Source organism: Akebia trifoliata, chromosome 6 (genome assembly GCF_017979445.1).
Source record: "Akebia trifoliata isolate Shusen 1 chromosome 6, ASM1797944v1, whole genome shotgun sequence".
Classification (NCBI taxonomy): Eukaryota; Viridiplantae; Streptophyta; class Magnoliopsida; order Ranunculales; family Lardizabalaceae; genus Akebia; species Akebia trifoliata.
Genome location: NC_141380.1, coordinates 24,479,166 through 24,501,921, shown reverse-complemented (window position 1 = coordinate 24,501,921; position 22,756 = coordinate 24,479,166). Strand labels below are relative to the sequence as shown.

The 22,756-nt window shown below is 33.5% G+C and overlaps 1 protein-coding gene across 3 annotated transcripts; it reads right to left on the bottom strand.

Annotated features, from left to right (window-relative positions):
* Positions 1 to 8,548: 8,548 nt before the first annotated feature.
* LOC147400468 (putative plastidic glucose transporter 2) lies at positions 8,549 to 21,545 on the bottom strand. 3 transcript variants are annotated; one of them, XM_086446159.1, is made up of 15 exons: positions 21,439 to 21,545; positions 20,787 to 20,928; positions 15,072 to 15,183; positions 14,895 to 14,962; positions 14,660 to 14,792; positions 13,411 to 13,510; positions 13,176 to 13,288; positions 12,647 to 12,740; positions 11,209 to 11,362; positions 10,449 to 10,592; positions 10,293 to 10,366; positions 9,782 to 9,870; positions 9,504 to 9,618; positions 8,967 to 9,151; positions 8,549 to 8,861 (listed from the first exon to the last, which is right to left on the bottom strand). In XM_086446159.1, the coding sequence occupies exons 2-14, from the start codon at positions 20,869 to 20,871 to the stop codon at positions 8,972 to 8,974; spliced, it is 1,461 nt and encodes a 486-aa protein (XP_086302285.1). In that variant the 5' UTR covers positions 20,872 to 20,928; positions 21,439 to 21,545; the 3' UTR covers positions 8,549 to 8,861; positions 8,967 to 8,971. The 3 variants fall into 3 exon arrangements, with proteins under 3 accessions (XP_086302285.1, XP_086302284.1, XP_086302286.1); XM_086446158.1 differs by having other exon boundaries at positions 21,349 to 21,540; XM_086446160.1 differs by lacking the exon at positions 20,787 to 20,928 and having other exon boundaries at positions 21,349 to 21,539.
* Positions 21,546 to 22,756: the final 1,211 nt, after the last annotated feature.

Below are 22,756 nucleotides of genomic sequence, written 5' to 3'. Positions count from 1 at the left end.
GCTAATCGAAGTTTCAGTCGCACGATCTTCAATTCCATCTGAGCACCCATTTACAAGCCAATCCATGCCAAGAAATATGTAAGCTTTTATTTTTTGGACTATTTCTTCTTTTCTTTGGAGAAATGATTCAACTAGGCAATGAGATTCCCTCAACTCAAAATTTTTCTTTAAGTCATCATGCATTGACTGTATTACTTCTATGAACATTTCATTTGATAATGTAATCTCCATAATGTAGATCGACAACGTGCAACAAAATGATAATTGAAAAAATGTGATTTGTTATGATGATTAACACAAAGTAATTCGAGGATCGTCAAGCTTTGATACCAATTAATACGTACATATTTTGATCGAATCACAAAAATAATAAAATATGAAGAAATATTAGAAATTGATCTCATTCAAAGGAGATCGGACCTCCTAAGCCACCAATTCAAGATGGTGAATCTCCAATCCAATTAAGGACTAAATATCTTTTTTTTGCACATATTTTCATTAAGATCAAAATGAATTTAAATATAAGAAAAAATATACCTACTCATTAACCCATTTTCCCACTCTTAAACTAACTACTCTAAACTACCCACTCATACTCATTCAAAGAACTATCCCATAACACACCCACGTACTCTCAACCTCTCACTCTCAAAGGGTTATGATCTCATACAATAGAAGAACCCTAAACTACCCTACTCACCTTTTTCTCATATAAGTATATGACATTCCACTTTCCTGATACCATCTGACCTGAAAAAATATGTGATAGAACTACCTCCTCTTGTGCAACCATGTCTCAAATGTAGTGGTAACAAATGTCGATGTATTTCGATTTTTCATGTATTTAGGATCCTTTGCATATACTAGTGCTGTCATACTATCACAATACAATGATACATGATGTCTAGTACTATGCACTATACTGAGTCGAATAAAAAATCTATTCAACCACATGGTTTCTTGAATCATAGCACAACATGTAATATATTATGATTTTATCATGAATAAAACAACATAGGATTGTTTTTTGCTATACCAAGAAACAACACCACCTCCAAGCAATAATGCATAACCTAATGTGGATCTACACTCATCTAGATCATTAACCAAATCTGCATCACTATAGTCTTGTAATCGCAAATCTACTCCTTGATAATATAATGTATAATCTACAATCTCACGCAAGTATCGAAATATTCTCTTTACTACCTTCCAATGAACAGTTCCCGAATTACTTTGATAATGACTGACCAATCCTATTGCAAAGCAAATATCTAGTTGAGTATACATCATAACATACTTCAGACTTCCAATTACAATTGCATAGGGTACTTATGTCATCTTTTCTTTCTCTACATCCATCATAGGGTAAATACCAAGATATAAATAATGTCCCTTCTAGACTAGAGTGTTTATAGGTTTATAATTTTGCATACGGAAACGCTTGAACACTCTTTTAATGTAAATCTCTTTAGAAAAATAAAGAAGTCTCTTAGAGCGATCATGAGTGATCTTAATTTCAAGTACAAAATTTGCTTCATCCATATCCTTCATCTCAAAATTTGAGGATAACCACTTCTGAGAAACGATTATCAACTCCATATCATTTCCGACCAACAAAATGTCATCAAGATATAAAGACAACATTAAAAAATTATTTCCATTTTGTTTAACGTACACACAATAGTCATTTTCCATTATCGTAAACCTATTTGAAGTAATGGTTCGATGAAATCGAAAGTACCATTGCCTGAATGATTTCTTCAAACCATAAATGGATTTTTTAAGCTTGCAAACTTTGCATTCATGTCGTTTTATTTTGAAGCCTATAAGTTGATCCACATAGATCTCCTCATCCAAATCTTCATTGAGAAATGTCATCTTAATGTCCATCTAAAATAGTTCTAAGTCTAAATGTGCGACAATGACTAAAATGAGACGAATAGATGTGAGTCTCACTACTGATGATAAAGTCTCATCATAGTCAATACCCTCTATTTCAGTATATCATTTTACAACGAGACGAGTTTTATACTTATCAATAGTTCCATCAGCCTTTCGTTTAAATTTTAAAATCAATTTGTTTCCAACAATCTTGCATCTAGGCGAAAGATCAACAAGTCCCCAAACTTAGTTCTTCATCATAGTACTATTTTTTTTTTACATAATAGTCATTCATTCTTTAGAAGTAGATTATGACAATGCCTGTCAGTAATTCCTAGGTTTATTATCATCAATTAGGAAAGATATGAATGATTCCCCTTTAATCTCAAATCGACGATGGGGTATTGTTCCACATTACTCTTACGAAACTCAAGATCATCATCAGAACCTAGTGGTACACTCTCACTATCCTCGACGATCATCGGATCATTAGAAGGTTTAGTTACCCCATCCTCATCGAGAATAGGTGGAGGTTCCTCTCTTGATTTTGGATTTTATTCTATTATCTCATAAAATTCATGTGATGTATGAGTTTTCTTACTATTTGAAAAATCATTCTCAATGAAATCCACACCCCACGACTCACTCTCAACCATTCCACCATTGTCTCATTAATAAATAAACACAAAACCCTTAAAATGTTCAGAATATCTTATAAACATGCATTATTTAGCTCTCATGTTTAACTTCCCTATCTGATGAGAAGAAGTATAAACAAAACTAGACGATCCCCATAGACATAAATGACTCAAATTAGATTTTCTAACTGTTCATAACTCATAAGGGGTGGATGTAACAGATTTGCAAGGTACCCTATTGAGGATGTAGGTTGAAGTCAAAAGAGCATCTCCCCATAAATAAATAAGAAGGTTTGCTTGCACCATCAACAATGTCACCATGTCTAAAAAGGTTATATTCATTCTTTCTACTACGACATTTTATTACAGAATAGAAGGACTCATTAATTGCCTACGAATACCTTTTTCTTTAAAGAGTTTCTTCATAGTCTCTGATAAATATGCACGTCCTCGATTAGTTTTCCTCTCCAACTAAATTTCAATTTCGATCATAAATTTCTTAAAGGAATCCGATGCTTTAGATATATATGAAATCAAATACATGTATCCAAATCGTGAATAATCACCAATGAATGTGATGAAATAGGTCATTCCATAGCGTTCCCTTACATTAAGTGGTCCATAAATGTTAAAATAAACTAACTTTAAGGGAACTGACGCATCTATCGCCTTTTCAAATGCTTTCTTTCTCAACTTTCCGACTAAACAATGTTCGTAGACAAAAAAATCAACTTTTGAAAGTGGACTTAATGACCCATCCTTCGTTAGTCTTTTCATCCTATCTTGCTCAATATGGTCTAATCTAGTATGTCATTTCATAGAATAAAAAATAACACTTGTAGAAATCGAAAAGTATTAGGGTTCAAATTACTATAATTAACATCAAATTTAAACAAACCATTTGAAATAAAAGCGTATCCATAAACAATTGAATCCAAAGAAATACTAATTGACTATAACGAAAAAATAAAAATTAAAACCTAAATCTAATAACGACACAACTGAAAGCAAATTATGTCAAATTTCTAACGCATAAAGAATATCGTGGAGTAATAATATGCATCATGTGCGCATCCGTAGTTGATATGTTCCCACTCCTACTATGTATTTATTATAATTGTTTCCCATAAATATCTTCATGCTATCACATGGGACTCGAAAAAATTCTACGAACCCTATTTTATTCCTTACTATATGTTTGGTTGCTCCAAGATCTAAAATCCAATCATGATCACAAGAATCAGTAATAAGCACATTTATGCATACAAAACAATGAAATGAGGTATTAGAGTTGGTTTTTACTTACTTCGGCTCGGTGCATTCACAAGCGAAGTGACTTAATTTCTTAAAATTATGGCATGCCATCTTTTATTTGTTTCTCTTTTCACCACATTTTTCTTAACGACATTTGATATTTATATTCTTCTTAGGCACAAGATCATTAGTCTAAGTTCTGTTCATTGACTTGGGTTTAGACCTGTAATTCCCACGCTTACTGGATTCAGCAGTAAAAGCGACACTATTAATCCTTGTACATAACGTTCAACTTCTAATTCAAGATGTTGCGACAACTGAGAGAAGTTGGTAATACTCTTATTGTGCGTCATATTGAGCTTCATCTACTCCTAAGAATTAAGCAAAGATCTCAAGAAAGCAATGATTTACTACTCATCTGTTAGAAGATTTCCAACAACTTTCAAATCACGTGTCATTTGAGATATTTTCTTAAAATGCTCAACAATGGTGTCATAAGGAATATTCTTATATGAATCAAATTTCAATGTTAATACGCGCAATTTAGTTATACCTGCAAAAGAAAGTTTCACAACGTCCCACATTTCTTTGGTAATTTTATATCCTTCGAATTCGTCAATAAAATCATTATACATGCTACTCAGCATATTAAAGCATGCGCACCGATCTTATTTCTGTCAATTCAAGTATGTGTCCATGCTACGACAGTGTTATTCATAAATTTCTTCTTCTGGTTTCTCTATAATTATGATCAAAGTATCCAGAACTCTTTGCTTATCTAGGAGATACTGGATTTTTCAATGTCAAATGTCGTAGTTATTTCCATCCAGTTTCTTTCCCTTATTTAAATTTGCTTATACATTATATATATATGTCAATTATGCTAAATACAAAAAATTTGATTTATCTCTCAGATCAACCAATTATGATCAAAGTTATAACATTAGCAATCATCTCTTTTGATCATAATTGTGATCTTAATTGCTAAATCCGTGACACGCAAATTTTAAAGAACCAAAAATGTTATCACTCTTATTAGTAATAAATTAATAAGTATTGAAATTAATTTATTACAAACAAAAAATAATTGTCGATATCATGTTAGACCCACCCTTTGATGGATTATAAAATAATTTGGGCATACTAATTATAATGTGCATATTCTAACCTCTCAATGTAATTCAATGTCAAATAAGACAAATGAGATTATACTATAATATATATATTATAAAGAGAGAGGTCCCTCTCAACACTATTACTTTACATTATATAATGTGTTGGTCATTATTAGCACACGTTAATCACTAATAATGTGTTAATGTAAAACAATGATTTAATAATGCATGATGGTCAACATTATTAATATTATACATTAAAGTAGCAAATTTCAAAGTGAATGCACTTTGAGGACAGAACATAAGCACTTCGTTTTTTTATAAATATTTTTAGGGAGCGTACCTTTTAAACATAACGAAGATTCAAATCTATAGTTGTGTCACGTTAAATCGATGGTCGATCGTCGGAGATCGAAAATCTAAATATTCGTCACGTCAATGCTTTTAGAGCAGTCATGATTCTTTCCACGCCTTAAACCCTAGGGTCTTCAATAGAAATTCAGAGAATCTATCGAACTTAGAAACGAGAGGAAATTGAGAGAATATCTGATATTTTCTATATTTTTTTATTATATTTCACGTACTTGTTATTATCTATTTATAGGGATAAATAGGTAAAGAGATTGCAATCTCCTAATACAATAGGGGCTTAATCTTATTAGGACTCTGACTCCAAGAGGAGTTCTAGTATGTGACGAAATAGATTGAGTCCACATGGGTGTCCAAATAACCAATATCTCCACATGGACGTCCAAATAACCAATATCTCTCACTTGTTTATGGTGGGACTCAATAATCATTTCCTCATCTCAAGTTATGCAAGTATTTTCTTCGTACAAGAGAATAAGGTATGCGACCAATGAGAATTTGTCTTTTAGAGAAAGCATTATGTTAAATTATTATATTTTAATGTGAGGATGATCTTCTCCTTATAAAACATTAGACCATTCCAAAACTTCAAATGCATATAGAATAAAGAGTTGACTACCAAACATGACCCATATATGTATAGAAAAATGTAACAAAAAAATATCTTCAGTTGTTTTTTGTATCTTTGTATTTATTATTATTATAGTGAGAGAAGACTAAGTTGAAAAGTAGAAACCTAAAAATACCACCATCTTAACATTTAACATTTAATATAATCAAAGTCATTTTGGTCAAAACAATTATTTTCTAAAATTGTTTCTTATTTCCACAAAAGTCTATACCACATTACTGTAAAATAAGCTTGACTTTTGCCAAATCAAAATTTTACCAAGAAACATTCTCATTGCATTTCTATTACTTACCACATTTCTCACATCTATGCAACTATTTTGATAAAATAGTTGAAAATTCGAGCAGAGACTTGGGAAAGATGATTATCGTTGCCACGGAATGTTTTATGAGTAATTCCAAACCATCTTCAAGTCTATTGTATTCCCATAACAATCCAATGAGTGGTTTGCAAATAACAAGTTCCCAAACTAGATCGCTAGAAAAATTAACTCAATCAGAGCTCATTTGCTAGGTCAGAGTTTTCAAATTATTGAAATTTTCTTTCATCCAAAACCATTTTCTATGTATTTCTATGATTAATTTTGTTTAAAATGGAAAAATTCCCCACAACACTGGGAGTAACCTAATACATGCATAAATTCATTAATCAAATCTCTATGTTTTCACCATTAAAGTCAATTTTCGTTAAAAGAGGAATTTGTTTTTGGGTCACCATTCACACACCCATGGACGATGAATGGTGACAGACCCTCATTTCTAGTATGAGATTTTCCTAATTAAAAATCACAAAGCTAAAATTGGCAATTCCACTGAGGAAGAGTGGATTTAAACCATAGAAACTAGGACATTTTCAAAATAAAATAAAAGTTTTGGAAGCTATTTTACTTTTATATTTTTCATTTCTTTGTGAGAATAATTATTTTCTTCTGTGGATTGATCATTTGTAGATGGGTTGACACACTTTTTTCCCCCACAACTTAAAAAAAATTTGGAACCCCGGGTGACTGATAATTTAAAGCTCGAGGTTGTTACTTTAGGAAATGGAGACAAAGAATCAACCCCATCACCAACCTAAGAATAAGAAATGTGTGTTTCGACATACATGGAGGTTTGAAAATGTGAGAACCTTTTAGTTTCTTTATGTTTGCTTGCTTTGCTCACTTTGTTCTCTACTTGGGATTTTAGATCATCTCGACCACCCCCATTAATAAAAAATTTCAATCATAAAAAAAAAAAGGGAAAAGTAAGAACCTTTATCCAACTATAGCAGAATGAAGTTTTGAGTCTGTATCTTAAGTGAAGTTGATCACATTTAAGTGATTATGAATTTTAAAATTTCTTTAGAAGATTGAAATCTTATGTGTAAGTCCAGACTTCACTATGCATTCAAGCATACAAAATTTTCAAATTTTTTTTTAGTCATGATAAATGCATGCGATCTTGGTACAGTGCTGACATGGGAAGGGCACAGAATCATAGATCATTTTCTTCGGGATACGCAGGAAAAGATTTGCAGTTCTGTGCCTTTGCCAAATCATCCACATATCCAACCACGTGCATTCGTCATTGTTCAATTTTTTAACAAATGAATAGTGAATTGAGAAGGAAATAGTGACTTCATGGTGAAAGGGATTCAAAATATCACATCTTCATTCTCTTCTTGTGCTTTCAAATTCTTTTGGCAAGAGGCGAATAAAGCTACCATTCTAGGAAGTCATGTTGGTGGTTTCTATGTAATTTAGGAGTCCTTTAACATTCCTTAGGAGTTTAGAGAGAATTTTGGTGGAGGATGCATCTTGTAGCTATTCTCGTTGGTCTTCGTATTTAGGGAGGGAGGGAGAGAGGGATCCCTTCCAACTCCAGCTTAACAATAATAATGAATGAATTTATGCTGATTATTAAATGTGAAAACTAGAATTTTAGGTTGAACTTTTTACCTCTAAAATTATATTTGACTAAAATAAAATGAAAGGTCGTGTTGAGCATTTTTTTTATTTTTTATTTTTAAAAAATTGCTGAAGTAACATTAAAATTGACATCATTTCACACATTGTTGATGTGAATGTGTGTATAAAACCATATATGCTTTTCATCATATAGATTTTCAAATTCAATTGGCGGGGAAGAAATGATCATTTTTGTCTTGTCTTATGTTTTTATTCCACCACAAAATTTATTCGATTTGATTACTTCCAAATGCTTCGCCCGAAGACTAGCATTTGCTTATTGGGGGGATGTGATAAATGTGCAAAATACCATCATTTATTAGTGTAATATGATTAGTAATTGATATTAATTTTAGTTTGTTGTAGGCATTCAAAAACCCAAAGTGTGAATAACAAGATTAGAATTTTTTTTTTTTAAATGGAGAATGGAAAAAAAAAAAAACCCTAGGATAGTCTATAAGCATGCCAAAACGACTCTCAAGAAGGAAAAAAGAAAAGAAAAAAAATTGAAAAATTCCCCGATTTCTGTGTCAAGTAGTATTTTTTAAGAAGTTGTAATTTTGGAAATCCGAATACACCAGTGTCATAAGCCGAATTTTTATCACCTCTTTAAACTCATATTTTCAAAATATGAGACAAATCAGTCAATCTAACTTAGTAGCCGCCCTATAGACCAGATAACTTTAGAGTCAGTTTCACCCATCATGCATTGCATTGAAAAACTTCCACACAAGCCTTTTACCTATTTTAGCTTCATTTTCGCCATTATTTCCAGGTTGATGGGAGGCTCTAAAAGGGTGGGTGGGAACCCATTTAAGAAAGATATCAACGAGTCTTGAGTAACAGTAATAAAACATTCATACAGATCTTAAAATTTTATATTAACCTTGTTGAGCGAGCAACCCTGCTGAAGAAGGGTAAACCAACTCCATCCGTGTGTATACTGAAATCTCTGAATATAATTGTTTATGATGATGCGCACCCAAGTGTCCTCTTCTCGTAAATGTGGGTGGTGTGCAGTTCTGACAAATAAAAATATCATATTAAATATTAAAAAATTCTTTCACTAACTGATTTAGCTAATTTACTGATATTCATTGGCGAAAAAAATAAAAATAAAACAATACCTCTACTACTGTGGAAGAAGTGTTATCTCGATTTCTTGGAGAGATTTTCCTTTGGTTTCCACCACATTCCTCTTAACAAAAACAACTGCAATCAAGCAAAAGGTGGCGAAAATCGAGTACAAGACCTTTGGTCCAAGTTGCTCCAGCAAACGCAAGAACAGTAAACCCACAAAGAAATTTACTACCTGAAAAACCACAAAGTAAGGATCCAATGGTTGAGAAGAAGTAATCTTGAATTCTATGAATTTAATGGAATTTATAACCCACTTAGACAACTCTAGAGAGGTTGACTCTTCCAGCAACAAAAGGCACAAAATAAGAGAGCTGCTATTGGCACCCCAACTTTTGTTTATTACACCCCAATTAAAATAAAATAAAAATAATTAGGTTAGTTTCATAAATAGTTTTATTATAAAAAAAAAACTTGAATTTGAGCCCAAACTTGAGCCTTTTGCACTAAAAATATATTTTTTTTTTTATTTTAAAAAGCTTGTTTGTAGCATTTCCCAAAGAAGAAAAAGCAGACAAGAATATTACCCAATGTACAGACATACAGACTGCCATTGCCTTCGCTCTGATTCGACTCGGGAAAATTTCTGGTAGGAGAAGACCTGGGACAGGACCAGCTCCGAGTGCAAAAGTAAAGACAAACCTGCATAAGTAAGTCTACAATTAGCCATCGTTCCATAACATAGTAATGTCCAAATGACTTTTTTTTTTTTTAATATTTAATGTCCAGATGCAGATATTTCATGATCTTCATCAATTTTGTTCTAAAATAACTTTTCAAAGTTTCCAAGGTGTTGATTACTTACAATAACATCCCACCAACAGATAAATATAAAGCTCCGGATCCTGAGACAAAGAAACTTGCTGCAGTGACCTGGAGACCCATTGCCATTGCCTAATTGATCGAACAAATAAAGAAAATAAAATTAGAATATACTAAATAGTGCACATTCTAAATCAGGTGAAATCTGAGGCATTAGATTTTGGACTGTTAAAATATACAAAGTAGCATAGCCAGACAGATTGTTTGCAAATCTCTTGGAAGTCAAAAGGTCAGAAAATTAGGGTAAACTATGCCAAAGAAAGGACCATTATATGGGCCACTGATCATCGAATAATAAGGTCAACTTCTGATCTTGGAGATTTAATAGGTCGGAACATCAAATGGTGCACACAACTCCCTTAATCCACCCCAGAATGTGTGCAATAAGTAATGTTACACTGCTATGTATCATAACTACAATCAATTAGATTCTAGTACTAACATCAAATACATGAAAATTAATTTCCATCAAAATGGTGACTGATAACAATTACCATGCCCGTGAAACTCCCCAAAAGAAGCACCTTCCTTCCTAGTTTATCCATCAAAATCATTGCAATAGTTGACCCTGAAACAAAATTACGCAATCAAACAAGGGGTTCTCCTTGGTTTCAATGCATGTGGTTACTTAAGAATGAAATCATTCATACCTGATAAATTTGCTAGTCCTACACAGATGTTTGCCATGTCTGAGGGCACACCCGCACTTTTAAAGACCGTTGATGAGAAATAGAATACAGCATTTATACCCGACAGCTGTTGTAAAGCAAACAGGGTTGACCCAATAAAAACAACTGCAAAAGGAAACAGTGAATAACAAAGCATTTACAAGCAAATGAGTAGATACATGCCCTAGTGCCAAGTAACTAGGGCTTAAAACGGGCGGGTTTGGGTCAGATATGAACATATCCATATCCATTTTTTATTCAGATCTGAACACAACTTAGATCCTATCAGCTAAAACCATATCTGATCCATTTTGCTCTCACTAAAACAAGATCCGGATTCGACCTGAGTGAATTACTTGATTCAGGTCGGTTGGTCTGATAATTTTGGACCATTCCAATATTTTTTTGCTATATTTCTTTCTGAATGTTATTCTATTTTATAATTATAATTCTTTTATTTTATTAGAACACATATTATATTAAAGTAGTAGAAAAAAGATATTTTGAAAAATCTATTTTCAAAGTACTATATTATGCAGATCTAGGCTGATATAGGTATAGATCTGTATCCGACTCAGGTCAAGGGACATCAATCCATATCTGACCCATTTTTTATTCGGGTCTACTCCAGGGTCCAAAACCGCTAAATTCATATTCGGATCACTTCAATTTCAGATAAAATCCAACCCATTTTATGCCCTCAAGGTAGCAGGTCAATGCGTCAGTGTTTGAGCATAGATACCTCTGAAATGGCGTCCATAAAGCAGCTCTGAAAACTTCACGGTTTCTAAGTCGTCCCCCCTATCTGACTTCGATAGTTCGGCCATTGCAGATTTGACATGTGATCCTCCTAAAAGCTTCTCAAACTCAGCTTCAGCTTCTGCACATCTTCCTCGCTGTATCACATCAATAAGAACTGATGAGCACTTTACTTACATGGGCCCAACATTCAAATGGGCTTCATATAACATTTGGGAATGAATGTTGCTAAAAGAAAATGTGTATCAAAGAGATTGAAAAGGATCATTGCCAAGCAGATTGATTTAGAGGAGAGTATTGAAGGTATTATCACTTGCCTATTAAAACAAAAAGAAGAAAAAGAGGTACAAGGAGGGCATTTGAATTTCTTTGATGAAGTTTCCATTTTTATAAATTTCTATTTGTTCTGTTTTTTTTTTTTTTTTTTTTGATAGGTAATTTCTATTTCTATTTGTTCTTCAATGCATGTGAATGTGATAAAAATTTATTTTTTATTTTTTATGCATACAAGATATTTTATGAAAGAATGAAAGGAGAGGGGCTCAAGGAGACCTACACGCTACAAGGAAACAAAAAACCTTTCAAACAGCACCCAAATACCAAGATAACAAAGCTCCCAACCTTACAATCTCTCATTACATATAAATTCCCATCTAAATCGAAAATCTTCAAAAGAACACCCTTAAATTTACACTAAAAGAAGGGCTAAGACCCATATTGCTTGGACACATTGCAAAGCAAATCTAAGATCGCGGGTTCAAGTCCAGCTTACTCATCAAATATATATATGTATATATATACCAAAAGAAAATCCGGCCCTAATATACTAAAAATCTCATGGATGGCATGCTCCTTCCCAACAAAAAGTTGATTGTTTCATTCCTTCCTTCCAAATGCCCTGACAAACAAAGGGAACTGGAGTTTGTACAAGTCTTCTATACAAGTAAAAGCTGAGGACTGCCCACTTTGAAAGAGAGATAGGAGCAGTAGAAAACCCAACAAATGTGGACGAGAGAACTGAAATTAGACCAAATGACGGGGGCAAATGAAAATTGGATCAAAACATGATTGACCAATTCAATACTCTCTTTATACATAGAACATAAACTAACCTGCAAAAACAAAACCTCATGCGATAATATGGTCTGCAGCCAAAATCCTATCTAGGGCAGCAGATCAAATGAAAAAGGCCACCTTAGTGGCACCATAGACCCCAAATAGCTGAGAATTAAAAGTTGAATGGCAACGCAAAAATTTTGATTAATATGTCTGAGAAAATACCATTCCGACTTTGAGCCCACACACAAATATTGTATAATCTTTAAAGGATATTTCCATCATCCAAACCAACAAAAGGTGAGATTGTTCTGAGAAATGTTTCATGTATGTAAGGGAAGAAAATACAAGAGAAAGTAACAAACCTTGTAAAGCCAATGAGGACTTTCTGCACAAAACTCCATGGCGAAAGCAAGTATTGCAGCAGGGATGGCAGATACCCAGAAACACACTCGCCACCTAAGTGCATGCAGGATTAGAAAGTATAACAGGGAGGTTATGATCATAGTGACAAAGTCAGGGTTCGGGAATAATTCGTTAAGAGAAAGCTTCAGAAAAACATCAGGTAAATTAAAAAAAAAAAAAAAAACAAATTCTAAGTATAACAAATGTAAGAAATATGCATTTCATATATTAAATGGTAAAGTAACACTTAAAAATGCTAAAAATAAAAATAATTTGTGATTTTTTCGAAACCTCCTATTTTTGGAAAAATTTTGATTTAATCGACAACTATTAACATCATAATTAATCACGATTAAAAAAAAACCGCAGATTTTTTCACCATGGTTACGATTACCAGCCCATGGAAAGTTTTTCCATACTAGAAGGAACCAATTTTGAAATAACCAGCTGAAGAAAAGAAAATCAGAGTTCCCATTTCATGCTTCTTACCAACCCAAAATTCCCTTGGTTGGGATTCCAATAAACAGAGCCCCCATAAGTCCAAGACATGTTGCAATCTGAATAAAGCTTCCATAAGTACCCCTCACAAAAGAAGGTGAAACCTGCATAAGCAGAAAAAAAAGAAGTCAACCAATCCAGCAACAGAGCCTAATTGCAGGAGTGCTAATGACAAACAAATATCACTCAACCATCAGAGTAGCAAAAACAGAACCATCCTTTATACCTCTGTCACATATAAAGAAGCAACAGGAGGTCCCAGACCCATTCCAGCTCCAACTAATAACCTCCCAAGAAGCATACCCCCCAAATTTTTTGTTGTTGCACTGCAAATCATGTGTGAAGAACATTTTCTGAGTTATAGCTAATTAATAAATCACTAATAGTAAAAAAAAAGACAGTAAAGCAGAAAGCTTTTCTTTCAGCTGTAATACATCTAACACAAGTTTATTAATGAAATGATAGTGAGTCAATTATAAATCCCTACAGAATGACTTAGAAAAAATAATTCATCAAACAGATACTGTTTTTTCCCTCTACTTCAGGGTAGTTTCTTCTACCAGAAGGTATGCACTTCTTCTCATTGTTATTATTATCACATAGTAATAGTATGCTTAGGAATTCACCCGTCTCATTTGCTTTATGGAATTTATTTATATTTAAATCAGTCTATCAGACCAGAAGACATACAAACCATGTCTCAGAACATTGTCCATGGAATTTCGAAATCCATGGGAAAATTAATGAGTTGGGAAAAGGATTTCCATTTTTTCATTGCATTTACAGGGGGAAAATGAAGAGGAGGGCATAAGTGGCCGGAGAAAGTCCCATGGGGTTGGGTGGGAAAATGAAATCCACCTAGGAGTGGAATTTTAGAGTAGGTTGGAAATTCATTTTCCATGGAAAATGAGCAATCAAACAACTAAAAATCCAATTTTCCCTGGAAAATGCATTTCTCACTCATTTTTTTCATGCCTAATAAAAAATAATCTAAGTTATTATTATGTTATAACACGATTTGTATAAAATGAATTGACCATGAAGGGAGAATAGAAACCAGATCTCCAGATTTAAATCTAGAGCATTCTCTGCTAAACAGTATAATCTTTGTTCATTTCTTATGAACTTAGATTCACAGCAAAATAAACTACTTCAGCCTTCTTGAACCAAGCCAAATTGGAAAATTAAAGAAAAACTATCATAGAACAAAGAATTGATATAAATTATGATCCTTCAAATTTGTTGTCTCAGAGCTTCAAGACTCTGGAAGTTGGAAGCACGTAGTAAAGTCTGTATCTTTGCGAGAGCCAGAACATCATACATTGACTCACTTGATCAAAAAAAAGGAAGCCAGAGTATATTTGTGGATAATCTACACCAACGGTACAGAATTCTGAAAGGAATCGATTTGTAATGGAATGCACAGAAATACGAAGATATAAATAGCATCTTGATTTACAGTGCATATATATTACCTCACAGAAGCCCCAACAATCATCGGCAAAGCACTCATTTGGAAAGCCCTTCTGCGTCCAACTCCATCAGCAATCCAACCACTGACAATAGACCCAACAAAGGCACCACCCAAACACATACTTACCACCAGGCCTTCATTTGACACAAAATAGACAAAACTATTAAAACGAAAACACATTCGTAGAAGAAAAACAAACAAATAAAAAAGATTTAGAAATCCATCACAGAATGTACCTTCAGCAAGGGTATTCCCAGCAAAACCAAGATCTAAAGCAATGCTTTCTAGGGGTTCATTAACAACTCTGGACACAGCAAAAGCCGAAACATATTTTGTGAAAATTATAGAGAAAGGGACAAAACAAAAAAGAAAGAAAAGAAAAAGAGAATGAGTTTTGAAGATGCAGAATGTACCCAAGATGGTAGCCAAATAAGAATGAAGAAATGGTAGCCACAAGTATATGTGGCAAAGAAAGCCTCCAGGAAGGGTTTGTAGTTTCTTGCTCCATGTCGTTTTGCAGATAGGCTAAAAAACCATACAGGAATTCAGTCCAATTATAACCTAAAATTGTTCAATATGATCGCTAAATCTAAACCACATCCACAACATTGAAGGTGCCACCCTGGTGAGGTAGTTAAGTCTGTGTGGTGTGGTAATACAAAAAACCTTGAACCAAAACCCTATACTCACACATAAATCAATCAAAAATAAAAGATAAAAAATAAAAACAAATTGTGATTTTGAATGGGTGATAAATACTATTAGAAATATTTCAAGTAAAAGTTATATTAACAGCTCAATAGCAACAATTCCACGTCATGAACAAATTACAATCACCTCTAAGATTCTCAAGGTCATCTGCTTAGAATTTGTTTTATGTTTCTTGTATATAGATTGAGAGTCTAGAGTGACATTGGAAGGAAAAGACAATATCAAAGAGGGAGTTGTTCATTTCTACAAGTATGTAATCTGAGGAATATGGGTTTTGTCCTTCTCAAGACAATTTAGATTTTGGATAGGCAGGCTTGGCTAAAGAGGCCGTTCAAAGAGGATGGGGTATATTAGGTCATTTGTAATATGAGCAATGACAGCTCCGGAGCTTAATGGCTCTTCATGGCATTCTTCAATTCATGTTGAGATACACGAAGGATGACCTGATGTTGGTGGTCAAGCACTTTCAGAACGAAGGGTGTCTGGATTATTGTTTTAATAGTACTTTCATTGCTCTGATTCTGAAATAGTCTAGGACTGAAGATTTTGGAGGTATGAAGCCAATTAACGTGGTTTGGCACACCTACAAAATTCTATCAAAGATTTATTTTTTTAATTTTCGACTTAAAGCTGTAATCCCAATGGTGGTAGATCCATGTCAAGGTGCTTAATCAAGGGTAGGAAAATCCTAGATGGAGTTCTGATTGCAAATGAATTTACTGATTCAAGGGCGAGGTCAGGCCTCTCAGATTGTGCTGCAAGATTGACCTTGAGAAAGCATATATGAATTGAGATTTTCCCAAAATAACTGCTAGGGTGTATTAGAGTTTGGGAAGAAATAGTTTAATTGATTTATGAAATGTATTCCTTAACTTCATTTTAAATTTTTGTAAAAGCAGTCCAGGCAAGGTACACGCCAGAGTGAAGCAAGGCATAAACAAATTATAAAAAAAAAAAAAAAATTAAATAGTGAAAGATGGATTCTAAATATTTGACAATTTATAACATGTATAAACATGAATTTTATAAAAAAGTTAAAATATTCAACACTTAAGAAGAAGAAAAACAATCAGCAGTAGTACAAAATCAAGTGAAGAAGAACAAAAAGAAGTATAAGCAGGCTAGCCACCACATGTCTAGTAGCAGCTACGACACATCAAAAACTAGGCTTGCCAATGGGAAGATTTGGGTTGGGCTTGGTTGACCCTAACGCAGCCCAAAAGAGGCGGGCTCTATCTTAGACTAGCCCTATATCCCTATTGTGCCTAAGTCGACTAAGCCCTAACTGGCTCAGGCGGAATAAAAATGAAAAAATGAAATATTTTTAATGGTAAAACATTGTACTTTTCAAATAAACCCCTTTTTGTATATATATAAAATAATATTAAATCTAAAATTGATATCTTGTTTAAACAAAATATATCTATTTTATTCAATTTTTAATAAGGCATGCACTTGGTACGCCTTGACCAAGGTGCAGTCAAGGCACGTGCCCTTTTTGCATATATAGACAATAGTATTAAATCTAAAATTGTTACACTGCCTTGCCTCACATTTATTAAGGCGCCTTCAGTGCGTCTTGCCTTGAGGTGTGCCAAGCTCGCCTTAACTACACTGATCCAACACAAAAAAACAAAATCTTGCATAGGTTTATCTCTAAACCCAATGTCACCTAAAAACAAACTAATCAATCTGTAAGGAATCCTATCTTGTCAACAGAATCATCCAAAAAAGTGATAGTATCATCCGTGAATTGCAAATGTAAAATCATAGCGCCCTCCAATTTCACTTTGAATCTAGATAACACCGTAACATTGACTACTCTAATCAGCATCTGATTCAAAGTTTCAGCCACAATATGGAATAAGAAAGGAGATAAATGGTCACCATGTATTACCCATATTGAGCTCTTGAAGAATCTCGTTGGACTCCCATTAACTATGATGGAAAAATGTACGGCAGACACGTTTTCTTTGATCCATTCAATCTTATGTATTTCAGACAATCCCAACTCCCATGGTCATATATTTTTTCCATGTCTACCTTAAAAACCACTCCCAGATTCTCCCCCTTTTCAATCTAGAGTAAATGCATTATACATTCATTGGGTACTAAAACTCCATCCAAAATCTAACAAATTTTCACAAAAGCCCCTTTTTCTGAGCCAATAATGCTTCCCATGACATATTGAAGCCTTTCAAGTTTCAACTAGAAACTTTGATATGATTTTGTTCATCAATCCCTCAAGGCTAATTGGTATTAGATCATGGATGTCCTCTACACCCATTTTCCTAGGAATTAATGTCACAAAAGTGCTATTAAAAATATATATATATTCAAAGAAGTCATGCTCTTGAAAATCCTTAACTACTAGCAGTATATCACTGCACACTATGTCTAAGCATAATTTAAAAAATGATCTTGAGAAATTAACGGAGCTTTCTCAATTCATTGTCGCAATAGTATGGTAAACTTCATCAACCTCTAGAGAACTCTACACCCAATACGTTGCGTCTCAAAGATAAGATCGGTATTTCTCAAATTTATTTATACTTTTGTTTCATGTTAGGCAGACCAAGTCCTTTAGATCCAAAGAAAGGGCCCTATGAATTTGATTCCTTTTATTGCATGTCGAGGTATTTGGAAAGAGAGTAATAGTGGGGTTTTAAGGGTAGCAGCAGTCTCCTTGGGAGGTTATTCTTTCCATTTTAAGTCTCCTTTTATTTTTTGGTGTAAACCTTCTATCTGTTTATTTTTCTCTTTTGCAAGGTAGACCTCCTCTCTCTATTCACTTCATTTTAGCTTTTAATGAATTTTATATCTATACTGTGAGATTTTTAGGGAGCGTACCTTTTAGTCATAGTCGAGATCCAAACTTAAAGTCGTGTCACGTTGAGTCAATTGCTGGAAATCGAAAATCCAAATACCCGTCACGTCGACACTTCTAGAGTAGTCACAATTCATTCCACACCTTAAACCCTAGGGTCTTAGATAGAAATCCAACTTAGAGAGAATTAGTAATAGAGAGAATATCTAATATTCGATTGTATTTCACGTCCCCTATCAATATCTATTTATAGAGATAAAATAAGTAATGAGATTGTAGTCTTCTAGTACAATAGGGACTCAATCTCACTATGATTCTGACTCCAAGAGGAGTCCTAGTTTGTGAGTTAATGGGTTAGGTCTACATGGACACCCAAATAATCAACATCTCCCACTTGCCCATGGTGGGACTTAACAATCACCTCCTCATCTCAAGTTATGCATATATTTTTCTTCATAGAAGGGAATAAAGTGTGCAACCAACGGGAGTCGCCGGAGATCGGATTATGCATTCTTGCTTGAAGGTGGTGTTGTTTCTTGGTCTAGCAAGAAACAATCTTGTGTTGATTTATCCATGATGGAGTCGGAATATATTGCATGTAGTGTTGCGGTTCAAGAAGTTGTGTGATTAAAAAGGTTCCTTATTCGACTCAATATATTGCATAGTACTAAACATCCTGTACCATTGTATTGTAATAATATGGCAGCACTAGCGTATGCAAAGGATTCTAAATACCATGAAAAATCGAAGTACATCAACATTCGAGACATGATTGCGCAAAATGAGGTAGTCCTATCACATATTTCTACAAGTCAGATAGTAGCAGATCCTCTGACTAAATCTATACTCCGATACATTTTTCATACTCATGTTAGGAGTTTGGGACTTCATAGGTGTTGATTTGTGATTGTAATAGACTTCTAGATTTATTATCACTATTGGATATTTCTTTTTATATATATTTATTCCTTCCATTTGATTAAATCATCATTATATTGCATTCTTTTTTTATTATCTTATGCCCACGCACATTTAACTATATTTTTGAACATAGACTTGTTTTTCGCCATCACGCTAAGGTCATTCACTCACACAATGACCATGAGTAGGAAGACATTGTTTAGACAATTAAACCCTAAGGGTTGAACCAATTTACAAGGCGCAATGATTGCGAGCTTGATAATTGTATTAATGCCACTTCTATATTGTCGAGATGCAATTCATAAAAATCTAATATGATTCGTAGACTCATAGAATCATATAGCCTGGGAAGCTAGATGTGAACTTTAATCAAGTACTTTGTTAAGCAATTGGATTGGGAAGTTCAGGTTAGGCACTCACAGTGCCACTAGACTCAGATCCGTATAGTGTTGAGATTGACGAACTTTGAAGGAACTCATAATATATGTGTTATTTATTTTTTACCTATTTTAACCTATATGAGTACGTGAATGATTTTATGTTTCTTTACTATGTGAGTATAATTAGGTAATTATTGTGCTCTTAGTGACTAATGACTATGTTGTAAAGTAGAGGTCAATGTTTACTAACCTAGCATGTTACTTATGACTAGGATTGATAAGGTCTAATGGAACATGACTAGAAAAGTAACTTATCCGAAACTAAGCAACATGAGGGCTTGAGGAAAATTATCTGGCATCACATTCTAATGATAGATTGTACACAATGATTAAAATTTCTACTTTTAAAAGATTTTTTTTATGCAATTGTATATTCAACTAAATGTATAGATTTACAAATTATTTTGTTTTTGGAAAGAAAGCTTGTGCATTGTGTATAGGGTTGAACATTATTCTGAGCTTAGGCTCATAAGGGTTTGGAAAATGCTCAATTCAATGTGGCCAAATAAGTCTGGGGCATATGTGAATTATAGGAGATGAGATGTGTTTTGTCAACTATATAGAAACTTAGCATAATGCTTTCTCTGGAAGACAAACTCCCATTGGTCGCACACCTTATTCCCTCGTATGAAAGAAAATACATGCATAACTTAAGATGAGGAGATGATTGTTAAGTCCTACTATAAATGAGTGGGAGATGTTGGTTATTTGGACATCCATGTAGACCCAACCCATTAAGTCACGTACTACGACTCCTCTTGGAGTCAAAGTCCTAGTGAGATTGAATCTCTATTTTGATAAGAAACTATAATCTCATTATTTATTTTATCTCTATAAATAGATATTGTTAGGGGATATGAAACACAACAGAATATCAAATATTTTCTCTAAGTTCGGTAGATTTCTAAGTTTCTATAAAACACCCTAGGGTTAAGGCGTAGAAAGAATTGTGACTACTCTAGAGCGATCTAACATGACATGACTCTAGGTTTGGATCTCCACTGTGACTAAAAAGTACGCTCCCTAAAAACCTAACATATACAAAAATTTTGAAGAACTTGAAATCTATAGTAAAAGTGCCAAACACACAGATCATCACACACTAATGTCATCTTCTCTATCTGAATCACAATTTCTTGCCTCTCAGTTCAACTTGGAAGAATATGCAGAATTCATCAAGAAAAGCAATGTAAAAGGACTAACACTGCTTTGTAGGCAGTTAAAAGTACCTGAGTTATCTTCTCTATCTTCAATACTCGAGTAATCTCTCGATGACATTCGCTTGTACATCGAGGAAGCTTCTCGTCCCCGCATGCCAAGAATAAATTAAAAAAACCCAAATTTTCACCAAAGGCCCTTTATAGGATCACACTGAGATACCCAAAAAAAAACAACCACCACCAATCATTGCAAGGTAATATGAGTTTCATGTTTGATCTGATTTCAAATCTAGATAATTTTTTATCAGTTTATGTGTGAAAGCGAGGTTTTACTAGAACTTCCAACTCCAACGATGGATTTCCACCTCAAAATCAAAAATTTTAAACCATAAACAAAACAATTAAGAACAATAAATAAGATCTTCTATTCAGAATTCGGATAAATAATAAACTAAAAAAAAAAAATCGAAACATTCCAAACATCTTCAATTAATCTATAATCTATAATTATAATATGTAGAATAAAAAAATAGAATCTAAATAAAAAAAATAATCTTTGAATCCTAAAACTGAAAGAAAAATAGTATAATTCGAATAGAATAAAAAGAAGAATTCGAAGCTTAATAATAACCTTGTGTTTAACGATTTGGATGCTCAAATAATGCAATAAAATGGATATTAGATTAGAGAGAGATGAAGAAAAGAAAGGATCGGTGCTAACTTGCGCCGGGGGTTTCACATGGAATAGTCTGTGGTTGACAGAACGAAAAAGAGAGAAGAAGAAGAATCTGGAATTTAAAGATCTACACTACAGGGGACTCGGAAGAAAATAGTTTTACTTTATAAAGAGAGTAGACACATCACATCATGTCATATTTGATGAATTATGATTTCTCGAGATTTGTATAGAGGACCAGATCACAATCCCACTTGTGCATTTGAGGACAATTTATTATTGGGAAATGTTCAACAACAAACATTTTGGCAAAACGTTTTTCAAAACATGGGTCAGAGGTTTTGGAATGGGCTGATTTTTGGTGAGGATGATCTCTACATCGCCAAAAATCAGTCCATTCCAAAACTTCTAACCCCATAAAAAATGATTTGCAAAAAATGGACGGTCCACAAATTTTCAACTTATAAACTGGGGTTAGAAGTTTTGGAATGAGCTGATTTTTGGTGAGGATGATCTCCTCACCGTAGAGATCATCCTCACCAAAAATTAGCCCATTTCAAGACTTCTAACCCATGTTTTGAAAAATATTTTACCAAAATGTTTGTTGCTGAACGGGACCCTTTATTATTATATTACAGCTGGAACAATATTTTGAGAGAATTTAGTGCTGTTGCGTGTGCGACGGAGAGACAGACACGGTCCCCACTGTACGATGTTTGGTGCTTATTATATACGGAAAATTATTGTAATGAATCCCGGCGGAGGGATATTTTCCTAACTAGTCCCTAAGCTTTAGACGTTCACTTAATAGTCCATTTCATAAAATTCTTATTTCCAATCAGTCCTTCTTCAATCCCACTCCACACATCTCTCACTATAGAAAATGTTGAAACTGTCTTATCATTTGAACTCATCATTTTCATCCAAATTTTTTTGATTTTCAACATCTTAGTCGAGTTTCAAAGACTCCATTTAGAAGGAAAAGATTTGAAAGGTAAAAGAACTTATTTTCAAGAAATTTTCAAACATTTTGGAGGTGTATGTAAAAAATTTGAACTTTATTTTTGGATGAAAATCAATAAAGGATGGTTAGTTTAGTTTAAAATCACCTACACATGTCATTATGTCCAATTTTGAGTCAATCGTTCTATGTATTTTAGTCGAAAAGTGAAAACAAGTGAATTTAACCATTGTTGAAGTTACTACTTTTTATTTTTTGATTCCATTTTTTTCTCAACAAAAAAAATTGGTAAGCTCGACAACAACAAAAATTGGTGGTGAGCTCAACAATAAATAAAAATTAATGAGTTCGACAATAAAAAAAAAATGATAAGTTCAATCATAAAAATGTTGAACTCAATAA

Bases quoted from the DNA above. Each gene is read 5' to 3' on its own strand.
- LOC147400468 (XM_086446159.1), bottom strand. From the start codon at position 20,871: ATGCGGGGACGAGAAGCTTCCTCGATGTACAAGCGAATGTCATCGAGA. The intron at 9,619-9,781 runs GTAAGTAATCAA...TTACTTATGCAG, and splicing joins TCTGTTGGTGGGATGTTATT to GTTTGTCTTTACTTTTGCAC. The intron at 9,152-9,503 runs GTAATATTCTTG...GTGGTTTTTCAG, and splicing joins TCTGTATGTCTGTACATTGG to GTAGTAAATTTCTTTGTGGG.